Source organism: Zymoseptoria tritici, chromosome 3, assembly GCF_000219625.1.
Source record: "Zymoseptoria tritici IPO323 chromosome 3, whole genome shotgun sequence".
Lineage (NCBI taxonomy): Eukaryota > Fungi > Ascomycota > Dothideomycetes > Mycosphaerellales > Mycosphaerellaceae > Zymoseptoria > Zymoseptoria tritici.
In genome coordinates, this window is record NC_018216.1 from 3436197 (window position 1) to 3461332 (window position 25136).

General features: G+C 49.9%; 5 protein-coding genes across 5 annotated transcripts; 3 read left to right on the forward strand and 2 right to left on the reverse strand.

Annotated features, from left to right (window-relative positions):
* Positions 1-926: 926 nt before the first annotated feature.
* MYCGRDRAFT_92212 (uncharacterized protein) lies at positions 927-2903 on the reverse strand (the record flags this gene model as incomplete). Its single annotated transcript, XM_003854100.1, has 1 exon — positions 927-2903. One exon carries the CDS (start codon positions 2901-2903, stop codon positions 927-929), a length of 1977 nt encoding a protein of 658 aa, XP_003854148.1.
* Positions 2904-4156: 1253 nt separating this feature from the next.
* On the forward strand, positions 4157-5166 carry MYCGRDRAFT_108912 (uncharacterized protein; the record flags this gene model as incomplete). Its single annotated transcript, XM_003854092.1, has 4 exons — positions 4157-4259; positions 4320-4561; positions 4621-4850; positions 4921-5166. The coding sequence occupies 4 exons, from the start codon at positions 4225-4227 to the stop codon at positions 5164-5166; spliced, it is 753 nt and encodes a 250-aa protein (XP_003854140.1).
* Positions 5167-5532: 366 nt separating this feature from the next.
* MYCGRDRAFT_92214 (uncharacterized protein) lies at positions 5533-6948 on the forward strand (the record flags this gene model as incomplete). Its single annotated transcript, XM_003854093.1, has 1 exon — positions 5533-6948. One exon carries the CDS (start codon positions 5533-5535, stop codon positions 6946-6948), a length of 1416 nt encoding a protein of 471 aa, XP_003854141.1.
* Positions 6949-7461: 513 nt separating this feature from the next.
* On the reverse strand, positions 7462-21886 carry MYCGRDRAFT_92215 (uncharacterized protein; the record flags this gene model as incomplete). The annotated part of the gene is made up of 3 exons (XM_003854099.1): positions 7462-9448; positions 19301-21384; positions 21668-21886. The coding sequence occupies 3 exons, from the start codon at positions 21884-21886 to the stop codon at positions 7462-7464; spliced, it is 4290 nt and encodes a 1429-aa protein (XP_003854147.1).
* Positions 21887-23247: 1361 nt separating this feature from the next.
* Positions 23248-24171, forward strand: MYCGRDRAFT_92216 (uncharacterized protein; the record flags this gene model as incomplete). The annotated part of the gene is made up of 3 exons (XM_003854094.1): positions 23248-23901; positions 23963-24042; positions 24093-24171. 3 exons carry the CDS (start codon positions 23248-23250, stop codon positions 24169-24171), a joined length of 813 nt encoding a protein of 270 aa, XP_003854142.1.
* Positions 24172-25136: the final 965 nt, after the last annotated feature.

Below are 25136 nucleotides of genomic sequence, written 5' to 3' on the forward strand. Positions count from 1 at the left end.
ACCCAAACACACTTTCAACAACAACAACAACAACAACAACCATCAACAACAGACGACAATGAAGCTCTTCGCCGCCGTCACCTTCCTGTCCCTGCTCGCCGGTGCCCTCGCGGAAAACAAATGCGCGGGCGATCCTAACGGGTACGGTACATGCACCATCAACGGAGTCACCAAGCCGTGCATAGATGTACGTAGCCACCGAACCCGGACTCCTCAAGGACGAACACTGTTCCACTAACACTGTGTCAAAGGAGCCGTGTGATGACAAGGCGGATGGAGAATGTGCGTTCGACGTCGGTGTCGATGGTGCGCGTTGCCCTTCCTGCACCTTCAGGAATTCAAGAGGGCTATGCGACAACCAGTGGTACGTTGAATTCCGACACGTCTGTACGTTCTTGGACTCGGTCGGTCGATGTGCTGACTTTGTTGTCTTGTTCAGAGAGATGGACATTCAGAGATGCCTCTTGGCTGTCTTGGATCAACAGCGCATCTACGACTTGCTGCTGAATGGCTTGTTGCAAATCCGGCGTGGCTTTCTTTGACATGCGTGGATTTTGTGCTTGGTTCTTGACATGTCGGGCTGTGCGAGCTACCTCTTGAGCGTTGAGAGGCTTCGCGATCGTAGCCATGTATAAGACGTCTGCATCTTTTTGTTCATCGCTCACTTGCGAATGGTGTCAATCGTTGGCCTTTCAAAAATTCCGCCGTGATATTTCGGGCGCTCGTCTCCGGCTTGCGACTGTGAATTGATTGCCAGTGAGAGAAAGTAGGATTTGTGCGGTGATATACGTTGGCATTTCGCTGTCTATCCTTGCAGATCCACGGAGACGGAGCCAAATGACAACCGAACAGGGCGGCCGAAGACGCGTCCTTCTCGTCCGTAAACAGAAGTCTCGTAGCTTTCCAGTCCAATAACTCGCGAAACATCACTTCTTTCCCCTCCCCTTGGCATTCAAACTCCTCAAGGGATCCAATCCCTTCCCCTTCGCCAACCGTCCCCTTCCTTTCCCCTTATTCACCGCCCTCGCCTTCCTCAGTCGATTCTCCTTATCCCTCCTCATACCCACATACCCCACATCCTTACTCACCGCCGCCTTGCCACCGCTCGGAAGAAGGTACTCGGGAACATGCTTCAAATGCGGTTGAGCCCTCACAGCATGACTTTCCGTATCGTGCCGCAAGTGCCGGAGATCGTCGGGATTCTCTTCGAAATGCCGCTTCAATTTCTCCGACTTGATTAGTTCGGCGCGCAGCTCTTTCGTTCGCGCTTCCCGTACCGCGATACGGGTGACGGAGCGAAGGGCGTCGGCGAGACGATAGCGGAAGCCGTCGAGTTTCGCCCAGTCGAGACCCCAGGCTTTGACTTCGGCGCTTTTTTGGGCTTGAGAGGCGATGATGTCGGCGAGGACGGAGTCGTCGTTGGCGCATTGGGGGATGGTGGAGGGTTTGTGTTTGCGGTAAAGTTCGGCGGGGACATGGAAGGAGAGGGCCATTCCTGTGCGGCCGGCACGGGCGGTGCGGCCAATGCGGTGGGTGTAGGATTTTGCGGTGGGAGGAAGGTCGAAGTTGAGGACGCAAGTTACGTAGCGGAAGTCGATGCCTCGGGAGACGCCGTACTCGCGGTCGGTCTGGGATCTTCGTGGCTTTTTCGCGGGTCGTGAGGTGACAGTGGCGGATGTCGAGTCGGCTTCTGCTTCTTCATCTTCGACGGGTGGGAGGATGTCATCCGCGGGTTGCTCGTCGGCGTCCTCCAAATCGGCATCCTCTTGCTGCGCGGCTTTCCTGTTGTTCTTCTTCCTCCTCCCCTTGCTCTCTTCATTCCCGATGATTTCTCCTTCGTCCGCCGCGATGATGATGTCGTACACACCGCGATTGAACTCCTCCACGACGTGCAGGCGGCTGTTGACCGGCAGCTCCGAGTTCAGTACACAGCTGCGGATGCCGAATTGCTCGAGAAAAAGCTTGACTCGGTAGCAGCGGTCGATGTCAGCCACAAAGACGATGACTTTGCCCGTGATGAGCTGTAGCTTGAAGATGGCATATATCAGGAGGAACTTCTCGTCCTCGGCCGTGCGGACGGTGAATTGTGCCAGCGTTGCCTTCTCGTCCGCCTCTTCCTTGCTGAGATCCAAGATCGTCGGTCCCGCTCCCTCCTCTTTGCCAAAGAACAGTTCCGTCAGGGTATCCACTTCCGCACGTAACGTGGCTGACATCATGATTTTCTGAACGCCCGTTGGGAGGGAGGTGGCCAGACTTTGCAGATCCTCATCGTATTCGTAGCTCAGCACCAAATCCGCCTCATCGATGACCAGATGTCGCAAATCCTCAACCTTCAGTACCTCTTGATTGATCCATTGACACGCACGACTGGGTGTCGCAATGACAATGTCGGGCACAGCATCGGCGAGACGAGCGCGAGTGACTGCCGAATCCTCCTTTCGGGTGATGTTCTCGCATCGAATGTCGCCGGCGCAGAAGGTTGTGAAGTCTTTGACCGTTGCCGCTACCTGGACTGCAAGCTCTTTTGTCGGGACCAGGATGAGTGCGGATGTGACGTTCTTGCTCTTCTTTGAGGTCGTTGTGCCAGCTTTGCGAGCGAGGATTGCGTGGAGGATGGGCAAGAGGTAGGCGAGAGTCTTGCCGGAGCCGGTTTTGGCACGAGCGAGGACATGCTTGCCGGCGATGGCGAGTGGAATGGCTTTTTGCTGGACGGAAGTCGGGGTGGAGAGCTTCTCGCGGGTGAGAGCTTGGAGGAGACGGGCGTCGAGATTGAGGGCGGAAAATGTCGTCGCTTTGGCGGGAGTCTCTGTCGTTTCGCTGGGTGTGGCCTGAGTCGCGACAGGGGTTGGCTTCTCAGCCTTTGCAGGCTCCGGCACGTCACGCTCGTTCAATTTTCGCTTCATTGTCGATGGTATGCGTGGTGGATATTGTTGGATGTCGAGAAGATATTGAGACTGGACTTTCCGAAAAAGTTCAGAGAGCAACTATCGCGCCAGCGGGAGATCGACGGTTCGGCCCGCACTCCACGGCCACGCCAATTCTTCAAATCGGTTGTTAAGTCCTCCTTCAACCTGAGCATCGACCTAAAATTTCGATCTCGACGACTTCCCTAAGTGCATGCGGGACGACATGACCTGGCTTCGCTCGGAACTCTCAGCTTTACGACGGAGAGGCCTACATGACCACGGCTGACTGATGTCACCCGACATTACCAGTGTGGATTCGCGCGACACAGAGGCAAAGACATATCTCGGAGGTTTCGCTCGGAATGCACCCCACGAGCTGCAGCTGAAAAGACTGGCTTGCGCACTTCCATGCAGAAGAGCCTATTCAGAGCAGCAATGGTCGGCCCGATGTGTAAGGCCCACCGCAGAGTGGTCAGGTCATACTTCTTGATAGTTCATGCTTCTGATCAAATTCTGTTTCGACGCCCTCCGCTCGTTTGACCATACGAGGTCTCTTGGGACGGCTTGGACGGTAAAGTATGAGTGGAAGCAAATAGAACTGCTGAAAATCTACCATGCCATCACGCCGCGAGAGCCAAAAAGTCTTCGCTTGATACCACGCCGATCCGATCTTGGAATGTTCTGGGTGCATGGCGGGCGAGGGGGCGTTCCGGACATCTAAGCTCAAATGCATGATCGACCACACACCGCCGTGTGGGCATGCTGGCATGTGAAATTGTGGCATCGAGCAGATGTTGCCCAAATGGATCACGCCCGGGTTCGATTCATTCCTCGGTCGACATCGCTCGGAAGCCTCGATGCTGGGCATGCCCCTCCAATCGTGGCGTAGTTGACAGACGCAGTGGGGTAGTCCTGCACAGAAACTTGGTATTGCATGAGACCCTCTTTGCGAACTTGGAAAGGCACATCGCCAAGGCATGACGATGCAAGCGCTGAGAGTTCATGCTGCGCCACAGATCCTCTACTTTATTGGACCGGCGTTGCTTTCCAGCCTATCGGCTCCACCTTGGACGTTGAACCTGTACCTCCTCCTCCAAGGCGTCCTGTTCGAATCTTTGGTTCACCACTTTATGGATGAGGTCACCGATATAAACAAAGGATGCCTCCCGTCGTCATGCATGTGAAAATGGTATAATATGGTAGGTACCACTTCCAACATCGGACCACCTTTTTCCTTACATTCCCGCAATCAACGACCATCCTATCAAAGGAACGACCTCAACCCCATTTACTACACACCCCAGTCAACTCTCTCACAATGGACGCCGCCGCCGCTGCACTCAATAAATTCATGCAAGTATGACCCTTTTGGACGCTCGCGATGCTCTTGCTAATCTTTGTTCTCATCTCCAGCTCAGGGAAGACCGAATCCGGTTCTACGACCGAGCAAAAGACCACCTCGGTCACGGAATCCGGATCCAGCACCGAGCAAAACACCAACCCATCCAAGGCATCTTCAGACCAAGTCACAACAAAAACTGCCGATGATACGGTGGTTGACCAAAGCGTTGCGGCTGCAGTAGAGCATGAAACAATCCGCCGCGAATATGAGACCCGCGAGCAGAAGGAAGTAGACAGAGAGGCTCACCAGGATCGTTCGTTCCTTCCCTCCCCCGTTGTCGAAGTATCGCTCCTGACATCTTTGATTGCTTAGACTACCACACCACGATCCAGCCGCTCAAAGCGCAAGAGGCCGAGGAGAAGCACATCAATGAGACCGCTGTAACAGAAGAGCGCCAAATCAACAACGACATCAACGGCGACAAAGTCAAAGCTCAGGTGGAAGCCGAGCGATCGCAGTTCCAGAACACTTCGGAGGAGATCCAGGAGAGGGAGGTCAAGGTCCAAGAGCCTACCATTGGCGGAGGAGAGAAAGTCCACCACGTAAGTTTACTCTCTGAAGCAGCAGCTTCTGGGCTGCTCGAGTACCTCAATGCTTACGTTCTCTTCTTAGCACCTCCACGAGACGATCCAGCCGGTGATCGAGAAAGAGCGGGTAGTGCGGGAAGTTAAGCACGTCACCAAGCCAGTGCACGAGGTCGTCCAGGAGCCCAGCGTTGATCTCGGTGTCAGTCGTGCAGAAGCCATTTCAGTGGAGCAGTTCCAGGGCAAGCTGTCCGGAGAGCACGTCAAGGAGGTCAAGCATGATGGCGAGCACACCATTCCAACCACGACGGCTGTGACCGCGAAGGAGGAGTAGAATTGCAACGGTAGATGTATGTATCACTTAGGCATAGAATGCATAATGTGCAATGAACTCCTCTTCAGCTGTAGGCGACCTCGAACGCCGACATCTGTTATCAATAAGACACGCCTGGGTTGACCATCGATGGAGTCCGTCGCGCTAAAGGACTTCCAACTTCGGAAGCATGAGAAGAATCGCCAAACGGCAATACGACGGCCTCTCGACAGCCGAGGCGGGCGAAGCAGTGTGAATCACTCGCTTGAAGCGAAGTTGTGGTGGCTGTGCTGTGCGTCGGGCATTGGACAAAAGCGGCCGTCGATCTCCATCCTCACGATCTCCGACATATCCGAATTCACATAGCATCTGGAAGTCCACCTCGCAATGTCAACAGAATATACTCTACCATGCTCCCCGAAATACCTCTGTGAAGATCGCTTCTCGATCCTCGACTCCGACGAACTGCAAGTCCCCTTCTGGCCCGTCTTTGCAGAGCTGTTGAAACAGCCCACCACCACGCCAACCCAAGTCATCGACCTTCTCGAAACAATCGCCGTCACACTTCGCCAGAAATCAAGTACGGACTATGGCTTCCTTCGAGACTTCATGCGTACTAAGCTCGCACCCGACTTCTTCTCCCGAACATGGCCTTCTGTCGTTGATCTATCTCTCCAGCTACCAGTTCTATTCCCAATATGCACCCTTCCAATCCTCTCAGCCGGTCAAGCCTCCCTCCAGTTGACAAGAAGACAAGCTGCTTGTCTAGTCACTCATCAGTTCCTGTGCACCCTCGCCGCGCCGACCTGGCAGGATGGCTATCAAGACTTCCATATCTGGTACTCGGCCGAACAACCACACGCCAGAGCAGTGGACGCCTACCTCACCGCCTTGTTCAAATACTTTGATCGTCTGGGAGGGCCGGCCGAGACCACGCCTTTGTCATGCAGTGCTGAGGTCTGGCCAATTACGTATACCCTGACTGACAACGACGAACCTGCCAACCACGCTGCTGAGTATCTCATTCCATTCGAAACCCAGCATCTTGACGCCGCGAGTACTGCGCCATTCCTTCTTGGTCTGCCGGACGGTGCATCTGTCATCTCAGCAAATAAGTTCATTGGATTTGGCCGCACGGGCACGCAGGATGAAGTCCATGTCGGCTGCTCGCCGGAGGCTTGCCCGGCCGTCTTGGTCACACCTCCGCTTGGGGACGGCGATGTGATGGTTGTGGTGGGAGCTGAGGCTATGATCACCATCGAAGGGTACGGACGCACTGCCCAATGCGGTGAAGTTCTGCCCCCACCTCTGTCTGAGAATGCACACGATCATCGCGAATTGTGGTCAAAGCGGACGATGCTATTCATGGATGCGCTGGAGCTTGATCTGGAAGGGAGGGACGAGGGACTACCAGACCTACAGCCCGGCAAAGTTGAACGAGAGTTGCGAAAGGCATACACTGCATTCCGATCAAGTCAAAACACCTCATCCGGACAGCGTTTCAACGTCGTCAACACCGGCTTCTGGGGTTGTCGGACGTTCGGCGGGAATCCGAGCGTCAAGACGATGATTCAGTGGTGCGCTGCTTCGAAGGCTGGATGCGGGAGCATGGAGTTCATCTGCTCGGGTGAAGAGCAGGAGGCTTTTGGAAAGAGGATGATGCTGTTCGTGGATGCTGTGAGGATGTTGAGGGTCAAGACCACTGTACTCGAAAGCGTACTGCTTGAGCTCTTGACCCAAGATGTCTCGCCTGGAGAGGATGCTTTGGATGTTGTTCTTGTCCGGCTGAAGGCAAAGTCTTGACCTCCGTTTCGGCCACATGGCTCTGACTTGAGGGGACCACGAGCGACGTAATGGCATGGCGGGTCATGACGATGAAGGTATGACGGCGCAGAGAGCATTGAGAAAGCTATGTCGAAATGCATTGAGCTCGAAGTTGAAGACCGAATCATCTTCTCCTGACCAAGAAGGAAGGCGCCAAGCAGCTCACACGACACGAGTGATTTCCCATATCTCCTCAAAAGCAACCGCAAAGGCCAAAATAGAGATCCACAGCGAAGGTGACGCGACGTGAAGTGTGCACATTTCCACGTTATTCAGCCTGACTGAGGAAGCGACCCGTTCAACGAGACAGGAGTAAGTTCGGCCGTGAAAAGTCATTCTCGCAATCTAGCTATCATTATGAAGAAAAACATGTACCTCCTCGTCTTCTGCTCTTGATCACTGCCCATTGTGAAGCTGGAGTCAAGAAATCCTTGTGGGACAAGGTCTTACATCTTTCTGATCCTCCTAATCACTAATGCATCATCGATCACCTCAAAACTTCCGGAAGAAATCCTCCTTCACAAGCGCCTCGTCCGCCTGGCGTTGCTTGCGCGAATCGTTCTGCTCCTTCTGGGCTGCGAGCACATCCTTCTTGAGCTGGGCGACCTGCTCCAGAAGTTGATCTGCCTGAGCTTGCTTTGCCTTGATCTCGCCCAACATCTGTTGTAGTCGACTCCCCTTCTCAGCTCCTGTAGCCGTCTTTGCGTCGAGCCTGCTCCTAGCTTGTTGCTTTCGGTCCATCCATCCCGAAAAGATCTTCAAGTCCTTCTTGCTGTCGGGGCGCATCCATCCCATGACATCGTTCGGTGTGAAGCGGATCACTGAACCGCCTTTGGCCCAAATCTGATTGAACAGCTTCGCTGCGTCGATGGCAAGAGTGGGAGCCAATATGTGCGTATTCTCAGCCCGGATAGCAACCAGGATGGCGTGGGCTTTGGCGTAGACTTCCTCCAGCGGCGAATACCGAACGAAGGACTTGAATTCGGCCTCATCGCGACTGTCCCACGTCTCCCACCACTCAATGAGATCCTGCACGGTCTCAAATACCGAAGGCGTGGCTTGCTCAACATCTTGCATCTCCTCATCGTCTGCCTTGACCGATGAAGATTCCACTTGCTGAGCACCTGCTTTCTTGTCGATGTCTGTAGTCTGCTCAACGCCCTCCATGCTGTCATCGCCTCCATTCTCTTCGCTTCTGATTGGGGTATTGTCCCAGGTTGACATGGTACCAGAGAGACGGTCTGAGGAAGTGCGCCAATACAGCAATTCTCCGCGATGGAATGGTTTGGAATCCAAGTTGCCTGAAAAAGTCGGCCAGACCATGTCGAAGAATTCTGCGACGTCGCCGGCAAAGTGGTCTGCGCTGAAGTTTCCAGGGATGTCTTGTGAGGACTGGGCAACGACCTCGAATGCGTTGAGAAATTGCACCATCTTCGCTGCGACCTCGTCGGTCTGGCTTGAAGCCATGAAGCTTTCCTTGTTGGTGCCTCGGAACCAATCATACAGCTCTGGCAGAGTCGGCTGGGTATCATCAACAGTCTGCAAATCTTGTCCGGCGTTGCCAGCCGTGATGATCATCTCCGCTTGCCAGTCAGATTCCACAGCTGTGACGGTGCCATTGTCCTCCCAATTGGCGACGACAAGACCCTCGTGTTCATGAAGAATGAACACATGATCATCTGTTGGCACGGCGTGCAGAGTGGCTCCTCCATCCGCGGACTTGACCGAGATGATCCAGTTCGCGGCGATGCTATCGGGATCGACCATATTTGGAACCATGAGGTTGTAAAAGTGCGCTGTCATGGTTTCGTCTCGCTCCAGGGAGAGAGTGTTGATGTCGTAGACCAGGACGTTGAATGCTTTGGTTTGATCTTCGTCCGAGGCTTGCTTCTCCGATGCAGTTGGCGATGTTTCCTTCCCCTCTGCTGACTTCGGCTTCTCTCCCAAATCTTCTTTCTCCTCGTCATCGACTTCAAGGAAACCCTCCTGTTTCGTGAAGTCATCGTACTCATCAAGAACCTCAGTGGCGACGCGTTCCGAGGCAGTCATCAACAGTTCCCTGGCATCTGCGGCTGCAACCAGATTCAGTCCTCCAATATTCCATCTCCGAGGCAATATGACAGGGCGATAGTCCCCTTTGGCTGGTCGTACCGGGTCGCAATACAACGGATCCACGGAGATTTTGCTAATGGCCGTAAGTAAGGGTGCGAGATCATTGTAAGGGTGGTTGGATCGTGATCGGTTCACAAGCAAGGACTCTCGTACAACGGTGCAACGACGAAAGTCGTACTCCTTTTCAATGTCGACTGGATGGAGGGATGTGCAGCCTGTCCGCAGGGCATCTCCGGCCTTGATAATCTCGTCAGTAGGATTGCCGTGTTGATCGAGCCGATGAGTTGCCCTCCCTAGAGAGTAAACCTCAGCGTGACCGGCAATAACCGACAATCTGAACTTCAATGTCGGGCATTTCCCCTCGTTGCTGATGTGTTGTCGCAAAGTCTCATACATAATTGTTTCGGGAGACTCCTCCGTTTCATTTTCTTCGTCGCAGTCTTCATCCCATGTCCACCACCGCGCAACAGCTTCGTAGAACTCGAATGCAAAGTCGGCATCCTCCGGCTTCTCTTGTTCAAAAACACCAAAAACCTCGCTCAGGTTTACTTGAACCCTTGAAGCCTCAGGCACCGTTTCACTTAAAGGCTCGTTATTATCACATAACTCGCTCGTTTCAGTTAGTCTATATAGCTTAAGGGCCTTCGCCCTTATAAATTAGTATTATCCTTTTTCCGCTTTTTGATTATCTAGTAGCTAAGAGCACTTAAGGCGGCTCCTTAGCTGTCTTACCGGCTAGCTCTACTACTTAAGGGTCAGAGCTGGCCGGATGCTCGATTTATTGCCTATTTAATTAAACTAGCTTAAAACGACTCTAGTTTAAGACCTCCTTAGACCTATAGACTATACCGGACTTTCTACTTAGACTATACACCTAACTAGAAGCACCGGGTTTTCTATAGCTAGGGGTCCTATATATAGCGATTTACTCGGCGGTGCTATATGTGCTGGATTGCTAACTTCTACTTAAACGTTAACGCAAAACTCGTTTTGCCTTAAGTTTAAGACTTAAAGCATAGAATTACCGCACTTAAAACTAGTTACCTAAACACTTAAAGCGCGCTATGTTTGAACACGACAATAGCTAAAGCTGCCTGGCCGCTTAAGGAACTACAAGGAGGAAGTTATAACCCTTTAAGTTACTAGAAGCAATAACAACAGCAACTTAATTTAGTTCGATTAATAACCTATCCTACTAAGACAAGATGTCCGTTACTAGCTAAGCCGAAGGAACTATAGAGCTTCCTTCCTCCTACGACTTAAACCTAACAGTCGCTAAAGGAGAAAGGCTTAAGGAAGATAGGGAAGGCTATCTAAGCCTAATTAGCGAACTTAATCGCATTAAGGAACGAGGTAGCGATACAGGGGCGGCACTATCTACTACTGCTTGTCTCTTCCCTAAAGGAGATCCTTAGACGGATCCCCTAGCTCTACTTAGAGCTAATATTACCTTCCGAACTCCTACTTAACTAAGCCGACCTGCTGCTGCGAATGTAGGCTTAGGCCCTACTCGTTTTAGCGAGCATGTGGCCGCCTTGAGGGAAATGGAGGAACATATTAATCGACTTAAAGCAGACGCTGTCCGACTTTAGGCCGAGAACGCCCGCTTGTCCTAGGAGCCTGTTCGAGCAGGATCTGCTAACAGGCCTATCCGGGGACTAAGCGAGCTAGGAGCCGTACAGTTTAAGCCATCCCTATATTAAGGAGATAACCCTAGACACGGCTTAAGTAACGATAAGGGACTAAGTCGTCCCTATCGCTATACGTCTAGAACACTAGGCAGGGATACAACTCCCCTTAATTCCTTAGATACTTCTATTAAGGCTTCCGTCCGGGCACTAGAACTATACTAGGGAGACACTCGAAACAACGCTGCTAATATCTAGGTTAGGTCTATAGAGCGTTACTTAAGGTCTTAGATTACCCTAAGATAGAGGGGTATCCGCCTATCCGAAGCTAACCTTATCGAATTAGTAGGTAGCTAGATGTAGCGTAACGCCCTTGCTTAGTAGGAGGAACAGGAAGAGACTTGTAGGCTTAAAATTATTAAGGGAACCTATACCCTTAACTTAATGCTCGGCAACCTCGTCTCCTATTTCTAAGATTATTATTACTAAGAGAAGCTCTAGAGATAATACCGAGCTCTTAAGCAAATAGGAGGTGTTATTACCTTCTACTACAAAATCCTCTTCGTAGCTCGCATACTTAAGCTAAGGCCTAATAACTTCTCTAATACTACTGTCTTCTTTAATAGGCTTAAGCTGTTAATTCGAGCTAAGCTTATTCGACATAAGCTTACCCCTTAAAAGGCTAGACTACAGGAGATTATAGACCAGGCTTAAGCTATCGACGTAGCTAACTAGGAGGTCGTAGATTCTTAAAGGGGCCTAAGAATAGATGCCCCTGCCTTTAAGGAAAACCGCAATGCTCTTACTAGGAAGGCTTTTAAACTAAGAAAGGTAAACAAGACTACCGTAAAGTACGTTGCCGCTGCCCTTAAACACATAGCTAACGACAACAGCTCTAAGCTACCGGCTTAGGAGTATTCCTTAAAGTGCTATAACTACGGAGTCGCCGGACATACCTAGTATCGCTGTTAGAAGAAGCTTAAGCTAGACTTGCAGAAGAAGCAGGACGACTATAACAGACGCAAGGGGGGCTTAAGCAAGCCGACAAAAAAATAGACAGCGACTTAGATGCTAAGGATTCTAAGTCGTCTGTTGCGTCGCCCTTATTGCTTAGGATCTCTCCTAATGCTTAACTTAACTACCTTAACGCTATAGGACTAAACCTTTTAGTTACCTCTGGACGCTTAGGTTTAAGTAAGCATTCTGTTAAGGCTAAGTTCCTGTTCGATACTAGGGCTACGCGTGTATACGTCTTACGAACGATCGCGGACTAGTTTCCGGAGGCTTAAGTAGCTATAGATTCCTAGACCGTAGTTCTGCCTAACGGTACAGCAATAGAGACAACCCTTAGAGTTAAGCTGCCTTACTAGCTACGTAACTTTAAGGGGGAAATCACTGCCCGAGTGCTTAATCTCGCTAATTACGAGGTAATCCTTAGCCTTAAATAGTTCAGGCAGTACTACCCGACTATTAATTTCTTTACGAACAAGGTGTACTTATACGACAACGGTGTCAAGTATGCTATACTATGCTCTAGATACGCTCCTAACTTAAGGAGCGTTCCGGTAGATAAGGACCTCTATTCCCTTAAGGAACTAGAGGGTTTACTTAACGTTAATCCTAACATGCCCTTATATCTCTTAAACATAGATAAATACTAGGAGAGGCAACAGGAGAGGGAACGCGATCCTAAGGACGACCCTATGTCCCTTAAGGAAGATAACGTTCCTCCTCCCTTAAGTAAGGAACCCAGCTTAAGCCGCATTATCCTAAACAACAGGGATCTGTTTAGATCTTCCTTGCCTAACAAGCTACCGAAGGACCGGTTTATTATGCATTTAATCGACACTAGGGACTACAAGCCGATTAATTAACAGCCTTACTAGCTATCTTATGCCTAATCGCTTGAACAGGAGTCTTAAATTAAGGAACTCTAAAAGCGTAGGTTAATTAACAAATCCTAATCGGCTTAGGGAAGCCCTGTGTTACTTGTACCTAAGCTAGGGGGGAAATGGCGAATGTGCGTTAATTTTAGGGCTCTAAACAACGCTACTGTTAAGGATCGATTCCCCCTACCTCGGATTTCCGACTACTTAGATGCATTTTATAGTTTAAGCTACTTTACTAAGATTAACTTAACCTCCGGGTTCTAGCAATTAAAGGTAAAGGAAGAGGACTAGCACAAGACAGCGTTTAACACTCGCTAGGGCAAATACTACTTTAAGGTAATGCCCTTCGGCCTGTGCAATATACCGGCAAGCTTCTAGAGCTTAATAAACGAAGCTCTAAGAAAGCACCTTTATAAGACATGTGTAGTTTACTTAGACGACATCGTGATTTTCTCTAAGACCCTGGAGGAACACGAAGTCCACTTAAAGGAAGTCCTAGATGTCCTGCGGTCTTAGGAGCTATATTGCTCCCCTAAGAAATGTTATATTAGGGTTAAGGAATTCGACTTCTGTAGACATCGAGTAAGCTATAATTAAGTTAGGCCTATAGAAGACAAGATCTCTATTGTCAGAGATTAGCTACAACCGACTAACGCTTAAGAAGTGCGGCAGTTTATTAGGCTAGCTTCCTTCTACCGCAAGTACGTTAGAGACTTTGCTAGGCACGCTGCTCCGCTGTTAGACCTCCTTAAGGAAGATAACTTGCTGCTACGTACTAAGAAGAAGCGCCCTATTAAGTAGACTGCCTAGTGCACTATCGCTTTTGCAAAGCTTAAGGAAGCCCTGTGCAGCGAGCTAGTGCTAATTATGCCAGATACTAAGAAGCCCTTTATTATTAAAACGGATGCAAGTAAGTGGGCGCTTAGTGCAGTCCTACATTAAGCTAACTCTAATAGTAAATTGCATCCGGTTACTTTCGAGGGCCGCAAGCTGCAAAGGGCAGAACTAAACTATCTAGTGCACGAGAAGGAGCTCCTTACTATTAAGGAAGCCCTTTAAAAATGGAGCCACTACATCGACAATAGGACCAAGACTTAAGTAATTACGGATTACTACAGCCTGCAGTACCTAAAAACCTCGAAGACTCTAACTAAGCGACTTGTACGCTAGATTAAGGAGTTTCAAGCTTACAACATTAACATCCGCTACCGCAAGGGGAGTAAGGCCATAGTCCCTAATGCCCTCTCCCGCCGGCCGGACTTAATGGAAGGTACCCTAGCTAACATGGCCGGGGAGGGTTCTATATAGCCTAGGGATTAATTACTTAAACCCGCGGACTTTTTGACTGCTTTGCCTTACTCCTTTAAGGAGAACGCTATAAGGGGGACGATTATACGAGGATTCTCCGAGCGTAAGGTAGTTAATAGAGTAATCCATTTTAAAACTATAGGGGAGATGCCCGAGAACAAGAAGCTAAGCCGCTTAATTAAAAAGAAGGTATTAGATCTTGTCCTTAAGGACGACCTCCTGTATTATCGCGAGGCTGATAGAAGCCTTGTACCCTACATAGATCCGGAATTCCGGTAGGACTTCCTTAAACGCTACTATAATAACTACAGGCACTTCGCACTGCCCGGCGTCTGTAGCATTCTTCGAGCGAGGGGCTAGTAGTAGTTACTTAAACAGGATGTTCACGACTACGCTTCCACTTGCCCTTAGTATTAAGCTACGAAGAAGAAGTCCCGGAGTCCCCTATAGGAACCGCGATTCCACTAAGCTAATTCCAAGCTTAAGCTATTTGAGCGCTAGGTAATTAATGTTATCGGTCTAATACCTATTACACTTAATAGTAACAAGTACATTATCACAGCCGTAGATTATGCTACTAGTTAGCCGGTTGCAAGGGCCACCTCGAATTAAGAAACCGAGACGGTCGCTCGTTTTGTTTAAGAAGAGATCTATGCGAACTTTAGACCCCTAAGGGAAGTCCTTAGTAATAATAGATCGAACTTTATAAGCAAGGCGTTTAATATCCTTATAGATACTCTTTAAGCTAACTACAGGCTAACAACGCCCTACTACCCCCGTACGAACAGGAAGGTTAAAGCCTTAAACGGTATTCTCGGCCGGATCCTTTCTAAGATGTGCTACGGTAAAAGCGTACACGCTTAGGACTTATACCTTCCTAAGGCGCTATATTCAAGTCGAATCCGGGCCTAATCCGGTTGTAGATACAGCCCCTTCTTCCTCTTATTCGGCCAGCAACCCCGAATACTTAAGGATTATCCGTACCTACGTCCGATGCAGCTTAAGCCCGAGGATCCTAAATCTAGGCATTAGGTAATACAGAACGCTAGGACAATTGCCGTAGAAAAGCTGCTTACGAAAGCAGTAAGAGCCGGCGCTATTAGTAGACACACCTTTAAGGAGACTAATAGCAAGTTTATCGAGGGAGACTTTGTTCTTGTCTTAAATAAGACTAAGACGAAGCTCTAGCCGACCTTCGTAGGTCCCTTTAAGGTAATTAAGCGAAGCTAGCTTAGTACGTATACCTTAGAGTCCTACGACGGGTCTGTAGTTAAGCATTAGGTGCATAGTAATCGCCTTATCCGCGCTAACTGCACTAGTTTTAGGGACTAGCAGAAGCGCTATAGACAGGAGATTTTACTTAAGGCCGCTAGCTAGGAGTTTAAGGACTCCTTGCGTAATAATCTTACACTTAATCTACGCTTAAGTTTCTCTACTCTAGCGACTATTCCCAGACAGAAATAGGACAAGTTGTCTTTACAGTAGCTTAAACAGTTAGGAGCCCTTCGATTCCTTTTAGGGGAGGGTAAACCTTTAGATTCCTTAAAGACTAACGATTAGCTAAAGTTTTAACACAAGCTTAAACTCGCTGCTAATAAGATCCGAAGGAAGTATAGGGACGTTTTACGCGCGAATCGAGATAATGCTAAGGAGGTAGAGAAACTTAAGGCTACTCTCGAAAAGAAACGTCTTAGGGAGCTAAAGAAGTTAGCACCCTTAAGTCAGCCGGTTATACATCCGGTAAATGCAGTAGCAACATTAAGGGAAGACGCTTAAGTTAACCCTGTTATAGCAACTGTTCCTGTCCCTACGGAGCCTATTATAGAAGAAACGGAAGAGGAACTACTTGTAATCCCTTCCGAGCTCTAGGAGACTCTACTTAAACCCTAAGGGGAGTCGGGTAATAACGAGGACACTATTATAGTTGTGCCCCGTCGACGACTACCCTAGAACACAAGGGAAGCTCCTCGTAACCCTGCGGTGTAGCTACGAAGGAAGCTAACCTTTAAGTCTAAACGAAAGGTTAATGCGAGGGCCTAAGTTTAATAGATCCCCCGGAGGGTTTTTATTTTATGTTTTTTATACTTAAGGCCAGTCCTCAAGTGCTATTATACATTTATTTCGCGCTGGCTTTCTAGCGTTATATCGCATTTTATCGCATGCACAGCCTAGCAGATAAGGGGGCTTAGAAAAAAGAAAAATAAGAAAAACAACGCTTTTGGTGCTCCTGCTTAAGCCTACGAATTTTCTACCGATCCTACTTAGACCCGAATTAACCCTTCTTAGCCTGCTCCCTCTTAGCATCTTCTTCCTTCTTAGTAATAAGCTGCGTCTTAAGGGCTAACATTACCGCCTACAAGTGCAGCATCTAAGGAGTAATGCCTTAATTAGCCCTAAGACGCACTTAAGCCCGCGAGAGAGCTATCTAGACGACTTAATATACGGAGTGGCGCTTATTAAAGCGGTTGCGGTAGAGCTGCTTAATATACTCCGTATACACGCGCGTACGTTAGCTTCCTAGAGGAACTGTTAGGCCTTCTGCGCCGTATCCTTAATGTCCATTATTAGCCCGAGGAGCCGTGCTAAAAAACAGGTTCCCCTAGGTAGCGAAACCGCTTAAGGGGAGCACTAGCTCGTATACAAGGCGGCCGGAGAAGGTTGGAATTAGGTCGTAATTATTAGTTAAGCCGGTCCGTACTAGTATTAAGGTCTGATCGATGGCGTATAAGAGCCTCTCTCCTTTGTGCATCAGATCTACGAAATCCTCCGCCGCATTATAGAACGGTAGGCTTAGAGATTAACGAGCTAGAGCTAGTGCGTTTCGAACCGGAGCTTAAACAGGAGCAGGCATAGTGCTCGGCCGAGGAGGCGGGCCCCGACGAGTACTTAAACTAGAGGGCACTAGCGCTGGAGTGCCTTAATAATCGCCTGTCGGGAAGAGGGTAGGGCCAGGCCTAGAGGAGCCTTGTTGCCCTGTGCGGAAGAGTAGAGGTACGTTGGCCGGACGGGTCGTACGCCCAGCTTAAGGGTTGTCGCGGCGATACCTGTTATCTATGGTTATAGGCATTCCTTAGGCGTAGTTCTTAGGAAGCTAGAAGGACAAAGGCCTAGCACCCGGAGATCTACCGAACCCCCTTAAAGGATCTAAGTAAGGACGCTCTAGCCGCGAAGGAGTAGTGTCTATCTCCTTACGAGCAGACAAAGGACCCCTTAAGTTAGGGGAACGAGCTGCGACAGCTATTAAGTTAATGTCCTCTATATCGGCGATATTCGTCTAACTAGTAAGGAATAGGTTAAGCAGCTACGTAACTCTACTGGATCCAGAATCGAAAGGTCTAGGGCTAGAAGGCGTCGGGCTTAAGGGCACTTGGATAGGCTCTTCTAGGAGCGGAATTAAGACTTCCTCCTTAAAGTCTACCTACTCGTCCTCCGCATCGTTATTACCTTCCTTAGCCTTCGGGTTCCTCTTCTTAGTCCTAGTCTTTCCCTAGAGTTTAGAATCTCTAACCGAATAGCGATCGTAGTAGTTAGTATAGCTGTAGTTAGTATAGTAGCTAAAGCAGCCTCTACTACTACGGCATAACTTAAAGGGCCTAGCCTTACGCTTGCCGGACTCGCAGCTACAGTTGCCTTCTTAAGGGCTACTACCGAGAGCTTAAGTAAAAAGAGAGATTAGACGCTATTGCTTATAGGCCCTAATAAGGTAACCGTCCGACTTACGCTAGTCCAAGCTACGAAGATCGCCTAGCTTAAACGCTTAAAGTCTATCGATTAAGGCATTAAGTTAGGAAATCGTAAAGGCAGCTAGAAATTGCCGAAGGTACTTAATAGGCGCATTCGACACTATAATCAGATAATATATTACTTCCCTCATCTATGCGTCCGTAACCGCGATGCGATTAGAGGCTAGGCTAGGAATAAGGAGAGCTTTAAGTCGAGCGCCGACAGAGGCGTACATAGCAGTGCTATTAATGTTTCCTTAAGGGTCGAAGCGATCTAGCTTAGGGTATAAGCTACGAAGATCTGGAGAGCGGTTAAGGACGTTGCGAGGCATCGTAGGGTCCTAACCTTGTGCGGTAGTACGACTCCTTAAGCTACGGCCCTAGTTCGCTAGTTAAGGGTTACGCTAAGGGATCTCGTAATTGTTGCTTATAGGGGCGCGTATGCCTAGTAGCTTAGACCTAAGGCTTAAGGCAGACATATTAAGCCTATCGCGATAAGCATCGTATGCCGACTTATAACCGGTGGCTTGCTTATACCCGAATTTAGTGTACTCTATGCGGTTACGCTAAGACATAACATTAGGCTAGACGTAGAGTTTCCTTAAAGCGAACTTGTCTATTAATTCTTAGGTGGTAGTAGCTCGTAACGGCTGCTTCTTGCTACTTAAGACCGAGCTAAATGCTTAAGTTAACATCCTTGTATCTAAGTATCCGCGCTTAACTATCTTAATAGCACTTTAAATAGCCTTCGTAGGAGGGAACTTAGGGGGTAGCTTACGAAGAGATCGGCGGAGCTACTTGTCGACCTTGTCGTCCTTACTCTTATCGTCCTTCTTGCGCTTATCTTCGTCACCCTTCGCTATAGCGACTATTGCTTAAGGTGTGTTATAGTGTTGTAAGATGTAGTAATCGTAGACTATGTAAAGGTCTAAGGAAAGGGGAAGGAAAGGGTTGCGGAAGTTAATAAAAGAGAGAGGGTTTAAAAAGAAAAACACAGTCGCTTTTGTGCCCTTAGAGGGGCGACCTACTAGTGAATTCGACTACGTGCCAGCAGTTACCAGCTTAAGGCTTGTAATAGTACGTAAATTGTATTATTTACCTACTAGAATTAGCTAGACGATTGCACTTAAGCCCTTACCTTCCGGGCAATTACGGACCTCCTAGATTACGCTCGTTTATTCGAGATTACGCACACCTACTTAAGAGCATTAGCATATGACCTAAGCCTTTAATTAAGGTTGTTACGAACGCTTAAGGTCACGCATTTACTAAAGGGGAGGATGTTTAAAAACACCAAAAACCTCGCTTAGGTTTACTTAAACCCTTAAAGCCTTAGGCACCGTTTCACTTAAAGGCTCGTTATTATCACATAACTCGCTCGTTTCAGTTAGTCTATATAGCTTAAGGGCCTTCGCCCTCATAAATCAGTATCATTCTTTTTCCGCTTTTTGATCACTCTCCATCACGGCCGATCCAATACGATCCGTCGCTGTTGCTGTTGACAATCAAGCGATTTGGATTGAATCGTCCACCAGGCCTAACAATTTTTTTCAGATTGTTCAGCACACGCTTCAAATCGGCGCCGTGAGGGAAAACGGGAGTTTTTCGAGGGCGCCCATCAAGACGGGTGGTACGGGTGAAATTTCGTATGCCAGCTCGTGTCGTGATACACTTTTGCGAAGAACGCACGACCTTGCCATCCCACTCACAGCTCTTGAGCATCGCGAGAAGATTTTTCATATTCTTAGTCGTCCAAATTGTCTGTGTCGAGCGCTCGGAAATGCTGGCAGGTAATCCGCCGAAGATCATGTAGCTGTTGTCGGCCATTCTGTCGAACTTTTCGTAGAGAGGCCGGAGCGCCTCTGGGTAGCCGAAAGAAGGCGGCGACGGGTCTTGCTTCATGGATATCGCAGCCGTGGCAACTTCGGCTAAACATGGCAAGAGACCGATAGCATGGTCGCCCTGCAGGAGGTTCTCAAGAAGTGTTTGCAGGAAGGTGTTCTTCGGACCATGAAATGAAGTCCCATTTTCGTCGATGAAAATCGGGAATGGCTTTCCCATGCTCATCTGCTCAGGGTGACTGAAGCGGTATCCAGAATACTCGGAGCGAAGTGGTCCAAAAGTCCAAACTGCGTCGCCGATGGATCTTTCTCCTGAACTGCAGGCCGATCTCCACCTGCTCTCATCGATTGCTTGCTTCTCAAGAGTGCGGAGGACTGATTGCGCGTCAACTTTGTGGATGGGGTTGGGGGAGGCTTTGTCGATATCTTTCCTCAAGGTGCTGGTCACAAGCATGAGGATTCTTGCCTGCACAGTGAGGTGAGATGAAATGTCCGACAAGATGGTATGAGTGGCTTTCCGAGCACAAGGCGAACACAGTCGCCGACCGATGTCATCTCGCAACGCTTCGGCTACGACTGTGACTTGCATGCAATGATTGCACACCACAGGAGCTTGAGGGTCCAGAGCCTCTTGGCTGTCGAGGCTGGCGAGGGCATCGGCGGTTCCCACTCGTCCAGAATCAACATCAGCGGACGCCAAGTGTCCAAAGCGGATAGCGTTGAGCAGACCTTCGCCGCGGTAGATGCTGTTGACGACAGCCTGACAGATGTGTGAATGCAGGATGAGACTCTGGGATGCCGTGATGAAGTAGAGACCCGAAGTCTTGCCCAAGCGTCGAGGGCGAACTGGTACTTCCAGGGCAGATCCGATAGCAGCACTGGTAAGTTGAATGATAGCACCGCCAGACTCTTGCTTGAGTGGTTTTTGAAACAGACTGAAGCCGTTGAAAGGTCCGAGTGATGGAAGTGTCGGTCGAGATCTCTTGAGGAATTTGAGTTGGACGTCAATCCATGCTTGCTTCAGCAACTCCAATGGTCCGATGGTGCCGAAGAGAGTTGACTGACAATACCTGTGAAGCCGTACCGAGACATTGTCGACAGCACTGTCTTCCTCGCGGAGAAATGGCTCGTAAGACTTGGGCAAGTCAGGTATCGTAGCTACTGCGGTGAGGTCAAGTTCTTTTGACGGAGGTGTCGTTGCGTCCCAAGGCGCCGATGAGGATTGAAGAAGTTCGCCATTTGCAACGACTTGTGCCACCGCCCTTCTGTTCAGTCTGCCTGTGCCAATAGCGCGAACGTTTGGCCCGCGCACCGCCGATGTTGCGCGTGCTTGGAAATAGACGTCAATGGACTTCCGAAGAAATCCCTCGCCAAGCACTTTGGGGAGGTCCATTGTTTTGTCAAAATCGAGGAGCGCGGTCACCTCCACGAAGACGCTTGCCTCGTACCATTTTGACTTGGATTTCGAGTTCCATAGACTGCCCTCAAACATCGCAGGGAAGCGATTTGTGAAGTCGACAACGATCTGACCAAGCCGGATGGCGTCTGCTCTGGTCGGGCAGACCTGCTGGGTTATTGCGTTGCACTTGATGCGCACCTGAGACGGGTGTGAGACGAAGTATTCGATCGTTTCCTTCTTGGCATGACCATCGGCCGTTGACGTGACCCGGTATGCCTTGATACACCAGACTTTGGTTGGTTGGCCGCCAGTGACGACTGCATTCACATACACGCCCTGGCCGTTCACCTTCATTTGTTTTTTCTTGACAGTGCCTCCCATTGTGACGTCGTACAACGCGATCTCGTCAACGGCAAGCGTGAAGTCTCTAATCTTGGGGTGATCACGAAGGTGTTGCAAGCGTCCGACCACTGGTGTGTACTCGTTCTTCGCATCGTTCTTGAACTTCACGCCGCCCTAGAAAAGAATGGAGGTTAGCAGATATCCCAAACATTTGCGAGACATTTCCTTTCTCCGGACTCCCGCTAAGGCCGAAAGCCACGTATTGCACTTGAGTGGCTCGGAGTGTGCGGTCTGAGCAGGAGAACGGGGGTATGTTACTTGCCTTCTCGCCGCCTTTGATGGCTTTGCGAAATAAATTCATGCCTCGCGAGACGCTCTGATGCGCCGGCAAAGGTTCGAGCTGCCATCCCAAGGAGAGACCTTCCTCCACTTGTGGCTGAATATCACCGGAACGCACGTCTTCAGCATCGCGCGGTGGAATGTCCTTGATCTTGCGCTTTTTGGCGGGGGGTTTGGCGGCTGCGGCCTTGTTTTTGGAAGTTGTGGACTTCTTTTTGGTAGTCGTGGCGGTTTCGAAGTCTGAGTCCGAGGTGGCTGGGTTTTCCGCGAGGTCGAAAGTTTCATCTTCGGAGGAAGATCCTTTGCGTTTTGGGTCGCGCGATCTGGTGTTCACCATGTTGGCGGTTGGGAGGTGATAGTATCGGAGGAAAGCTGTGAGAGGGTTTCACGTACGTTAGTCGTGAGTCTCTCGCCGGCAGTAAAGGATTTGATGCGAATAGTAGTGACGGAGGGGTCCTGGTGTTTTTCGTGCCAGCAGAGAGAGCTAGGAACATGGAAAGGCGGCGATAAAAGAGGTGATGGTAGGCCAGTAAAGGCCAGGAAAACGAAATGCAGGTGGCAGTAGGCCACCAGGGGTCATAGAGCGCAAAGAAATTGATGGTAGACCACCAAGAGCAGAGCTCTCAGATTTCGTTGACAGTCGTTCTGCCAATGGCACAGACAACAGCCCTATGACGGGCGATGCTATGACGAGAGCAACGGCGGGGATCGGGGATGCATTTTCAACGTGTTGAGCAAAACTGGCAACTTACGAGGAGAATAAAGAGAGAGAGAGGCGGGTGAGGTGTGTAAGGCTCAGTGAGTGAGGATTGGCGGTTGCAACGTAGGTTGCAGAGTGCAAAGTTGGAAAAGGTTGAACGGAAAGCTGAGAAGGGTTTGGGTAGCGGATTGGAAGAAAGCAAGACGGATATGGTATCAGGTCGGCTTGAGTTGTGGAAAGAGAGGCAGGCGTCCGTGTTCATATAGGGGTAGCCAGGAGTAGGAGGAGTTTCCTGCAGTTTCCTAGTCATGTTTGCATTCATTGTTCGATGGTTCCTGTCGGTGTTTCCTGTACATGTCGGCAGTCAACATGAAGTCTCAAGTATCATGCGGTTCTTGCTGGCTGGTTCTATTGTTTGCACGTTCTATGTTAGCAATGGACTGCAGCCAATACCTTTGTTCTGCAGGAGACTGCAGCGGGCCTTCACGCTTTGTAGCAGGCCAATTGCCCTGGCAGGGCAGGTCTTGTTTGCCCATGCGCCGCGCTGCACGCACAGTACATCATTGTTAGCTTTCATTGCGTTAGATGTCTGTTGTTGTTGTCGGCGTGATTGTTGAAAATCTCGAGGTTGCGATGAGGTTTCCGGCTGATTCTCGGGCTGAGCGGGTTGCTAGGTGGAATTGTGAGTGTTTGGATGCATGATTTCTTCGTTTGCTCGCGCGTCACTTACGGGAACTTCTCGTGGAAAGTGCAGGAATGCACAAACGAGGCTTCCCGCTTCACCCTATTTCAATTAGTTTTATCTTCCCTTCCTCCGTCTCTTCGCTTCTGCAGCAACATCAAGGTGTCACTTTGCACTTGCACAATCTCCTCTTTTTGAACATCATCTCCAATTGCTCTTCTCCCTCTCAAACCAAACGCCCACGCCAGCTATCCGTATCTCTTTTTTCCTGACATCGACCACGACCCGAACAACATTCAACATCATCAATACCAAGATGGCGAATCCCACAGCTCAACAACCGAATCTCCTCGACTCAATCGACGACGTGTACGACATGTTTCATCGCGGGCAGAACGCCGCATTCGCCGAAGCCGCGGACGACCTTCTCGACAACTATCCGAAGCTCAACAGGTTCCATCGAGTCCAGCTCATGGCACTCCTCGTACGGGTCGTGGACGACTACCAGGAAGTCGATCAGTTGTACGATGAAGCACTCCGCGAGTTCAGAACGCTAAAGCGCCACTTCCTCTACAACGGCAACGACAATCCCAACTTTGAGAGCCACCTCCAGAAACTCCAGGTCATACTTGATGGCTCGAAGACGGTCGTCGATGAGATGGCGGGAATCAGCTCTGAGCCTGCAGATGGGCAGGACGCTGAGATGGAAGAGGATGGTCTTGAGATGGAAGAGGAGAGCGTTGAGATGGAAGACGAGAATGCTGCCATGGAAGAGGAGGATGGCGATGACACTCTCATCCCGGACACCTTCCCACTCCCCACCATCTCTCTCTCCGACCTGCCGTCGAGCTCTCCGAATCTGATGGCGGACGACACGCTGCCCTTGTCGGAGTCGTCGCAGCAATTCCAAAACTCCACGGACCCGACCGAGATGTCCGAGGAGCCCAAGTCAGACGATCTGCCAATTCGTGTAAGTATTCTCCTCATCGCGCCTGACATACCTTGTCATTGATGCTAACGATGAATTTCAGCCTGCGCCGCACAAGGAGGGAAAGTTTGGTGGCAGCATGAGGAGGCGCTACGGCAAAGGGTTGTTGAAAGAGAAGATGAGGTGAGTCGTGAGTTGTTGTGAAAATCCCGAATTCGCTGACAAGCCAATAGCATCGCCGATCTCCGGAAAATCTCCGGAGTTCCTCCACCTCACGACGAAAAGGACGAGGAGGGCATGGCATCGGAATGAAGCATCACGTCCACGAAGGTAGCGAATCACGAGAGAGGACGGCATTTTGGGAATTGTTTGGTTTTGTATTGAGAGTGCATAGATTGATTGACTAATGGGAGGAAATCTGTTGTTACTTGCTTGATGCCTTTCGGTCTCGACCTTCTCTTGCTCGCGGGTCTCGTATTCACGCTTCACAGTTTCATGCTCCACTACGTACAGCGTCAGCGAAAATTGGCCGCAAACGTGATATGACTTGAGAACGAACCGGCCGGTGCGATCTCCTGTTCAACCGTGGTGTCGTCGGCTCCTACGGTCGTGGTGTCAACGGTCGTGTTCGCCGAGGCTGTCTCCGCCGAGCTGATCTCCGCCGAGGAGGCCTTGACCGAAGAGGAGGTGTCTTGCTCGGTCTTGGAGTCGGATTTGGGCTGACCTGAGCTAGAGATTGGAATGCTGGTCAGCGAGTCGACCCTGTGTAGGATGGGAGGAGAGGTCTGCTCACATGAACTTGTTGAGAGCGGCGGCGGCGGCGTCCATGATGATTGATGTATTCGGGTTTTGTGTGGGTGTGGTTGAAGTGTTTTGTTCGTGAGAGAGATGGGGTCGTTGGATGCAAGAGTGTGAAGAAAATAATGCTTCAGGCAGTGGTACCTATTATATTATTTCCCACATGCATGACGAGCTGTCCTGTGTTGATGTCGGTGACCTCATCCTCAAAGCTCCCACAAAGTGGTGAACCAAAGATTCGACACGGTCAACACGGACACGCTTCCGATCCTTGGAAAGATTGTGGTTCCGCAATATGCAACAGCCACTTGATAGGCTGTAAAGCAACGCATATGCCCGATGGGGTAAACAGTCGTTGCGATTTGTGGCACGGCGTGAACTCTGAGCGATTCAAGTCGTCATGTCTTGGCGAGCCGCTTCCAAGTTTTTGTGGCGGAGCGTGGTGCAGAAGGGGGTCTCACCGATTCCAGGTTCTGTTT